This window comes from Bison bison, unplaced genomic scaffold (genome assembly GCF_000754665.1).
Source record: "Bison bison bison isolate TAMUID 2011002044 unplaced genomic scaffold, Bison_UMD1.0 scf7180017864142, whole genome shotgun sequence".
In the NCBI taxonomy this organism is placed as follows: Eukaryota; Metazoa; Chordata; class Mammalia; order Artiodactyla; family Bovidae; genus Bison; species Bison bison.
The window spans coordinates 774622-777314 of NW_011494714.1; the positions used below are offsets into that span (position 1 = coordinate 774622).

The following is a 2693-nucleotide window of genomic DNA, read 5'->3' on the forward strand; positions in this document are numbered from 1 at the left end:
GCGGCCTGGGAGCGCCGCTGCTCTCCAGGGACCCTCCCACGCTCCCACACACTTGGGGACTCTGCCCGGTGCAGTCAGTCCCTCAGGAGCCGGGACCGCCGTCGGCAGGGCTAGCAAACCCCAGCGCCCAGAAACCCTCGCCAGGGTGTCCCCCGACCGCCTGGGCCGCCGCGCTCGGGCGCCGGAGCCCGGAATGCGGGGTCCCCGTTGCATTCGGAGCGGGGAAATTCGGTGGGTCCCCGCGCCCCTTCCCATCCACTGTCCTTGCTCACCATGTGGCCTTTCTCGGGGCCCACCGACGGGATGTGAACTTCCAGCATCAGCGCGCAGCTCGCAGCCAAACTCTCGGAAAGCGGACCCTAGACCCCTGCGGGCCAGCCCCGCCTCCTCGAGCCTGCAGGCCCCGCCCCGGGCGTTCCCGCGCGCCGCCGGGTCCTGCAAGGGGCCGATTAGGCTGGACCCCCGGCGGCGGGAAGCAGGCGCGGCCCTTTGAGCCTAGTGGGACGGCAGTGCGTGGGGACCTTTCAGCAGAGAGGCATCCTTTTGTCAACGTGTCCACATTCATCGAGTGCGCAGTGATTGCCAGGATTGCGGGCTAGCTCAATTTCACCTGCTCTTCTTTGAACGCCTACTAAGGATTGTAAGCACCTATGGATGCTGGGCAAGCAGGGAAGCTGGGCCCAGACCAACCAGGGACGTCCCTTGCATTCCTCACACCCTTTCCCAGGACCAGGTTGCACTTCCATGTCCTTCCTTCCACCTCGACGCACGCTGGCTTTGATTTCCCCTCTCCCCCAGCATTCACAGGCCCCACCATTAGGTTTTCAAATTTGAAAACCTAATTTCCTCCATTTCAATCATCTTTCAGCCCAAACTTGCATCAGGTTGGGGAGAGGCAGTGCAGGGACAAAGGCTCTGCTTTAGAAGTCAGACAACATGGGTTTCCCCAACTTCTATCTCTGTGCTCGTTTGCAAAACTGGGATAATATGCCTCCCTCAGGAGAGTGTAGGAATGTGAGTGAGAAGATCCCTGCTAAGCCTTCAGCAGAGATTTCGAGAAAATGGCAGTTTGTGAGCTCATCCTGGAGACATAGGCGGGTGGTGTTGGTGTACAGGACGATGGATGGGGAAGAGGGCTGTGGCAGGTGACACTACACTGCTCTTGCCCATTCTTCTGGCAGAATCTTTTTGGGTCTGTGGCAGGATTTAATCCAGAACTCTCTCACCTGTGCTAGTAGGGGCTTCTGCTCCCAGCTCTCAGCGCTCTTCCCCGCCCCCATAAGGGAGCTGTCCCATTCAGCACAAGCCTTCATTCCACTGACTTCTCCCCAGAGAATCTTGGGGGCAGTGGAGGAAGGCGGAGGCTCCTGCCTCCGAGAACTCATACCTAGCAGAAGGCTTCATGGTGGGAAGGTGCAGCAAGCAGAGTACCTGTCTTTGCAGTTGGGGTTGGGGGACCATGGGGTCACTCCCTCCCTCCTCAGTGCAGAGGTGCTGCAGAGCTGGAGCAGAAACCCCCTACTCCCATTCCCAGCTCAGCCCCCAGAGAGGCTGAGAGGAGGACCCCATATGGGAACAAGCAAGTCTCATCAATACCATGTCCTACACCATTTCCTCCCAAATTCCATCTCACAAGGGTGCCAGAATCAGGAAGCTGAAACTTCCTAGAAGGGAAATGACCCAACATGAGGAGAAGTGCTGGGATTTCATTTCCTCCCTTGCTCTCTAGTCTCTCTCCAGTCAGGGACCCTGCACTTCTAGTCCTCTCTGGGAATGCTCAGACCTCTAAACTTCTTGGTCACCCATCCTAAGGAAGGTCTGCCCTCTATTCCTACCACCCAGATTGCTGCCACATCTTCTACATCTTCTAATGGACCTCGCCTTTCTTTCTCGCTGCTCTCCTTCATACAAAGTCCACTCTATACCTAGCAGCACCGACTATCAAGGTTTCTGCTTAACACTGTCCAAAGGCTTTGCATTATGCTTAAAACAAACCCCCCCCCTTTCCCCCCAACCCCGCTCTCCAGAGCTCTAAATGACCTGGCCCAGCCTCCATATCTCATTTTCTCTCCTCCCGTCTCTGGCATGGGGCTCCAGACTCAGTGACCTTCTTCCAGTTGTCAAACCTAACAAGCTCCTTCTGCCTCAGGTCATTTATACTCACTGTTTCATCTCCGTGTAACACCTGGTGGGCTTTGCCTAAAGCTTCCAATCCTTAGCCTAAAACTCACCTCTTCAAAGATGCCTTCCTTCCTTACCAGCCTATTATAGCACCCTGTCTCTGCACTTAATCCAGTATTACTGTTGTGCTGTGCTTATTCGCTCAGCCATGTCCAACTCTTTGCAACCCCATGGACTGTAGCCCACCAGGCTCCTCTGTCCATGGGGATTCTCATCAAGAATACTGGAGTGTGTTGCCATGCCCTCCTCCAGGGGATCTTCGCAACCCAGGGATCCAACCCAGGTCTCTCACATTGCAGGCAGATTCTTTACCATCTGATCCACCAGGAAAGCCCAAGAATACTGGAGTGGGCAGCCTGTCCTTTCTTCAGATCTTCCCGACCCAGGAATCGAACTGGGGTTTCCTGCATTGCTGGTGGATGCTACATCTGAGCTACCAGCCAAGCCCTACTATTTTTTTTAAATTGTGTTTCTCCCTGGTGTCCCCAACTCAGCATCCAGATTCAGTACCA

At 55.6% G+C, this 2693-nt stretch overlaps 1 protein-coding gene across 3 annotated transcripts in view; it reads right to left on the reverse strand.

Annotated features, from left to right (window-relative positions):
* The window catches only part of SNX22 (sorting nexin 22), a 7870-nt gene extending 5504 nt beyond the window's left edge, over window positions 1-2366 (reverse strand). For all 3 annotated transcript variants that reach the window (XM_010840202.1, XM_010840204.1, XM_010840203.1), the window contains exon 1: window positions 273-2366. In XM_010840202.1, the coding sequence (XP_010838504.1) occupies window positions 273-320 (48 nt within the window). In that variant the 5' untranslated portion in view covers window positions 321-2366. The remainder of the gene's footprint in view (window positions 1-272) is intronic.
* Window positions 2367-2693: the final 327 nt, after the last annotated feature.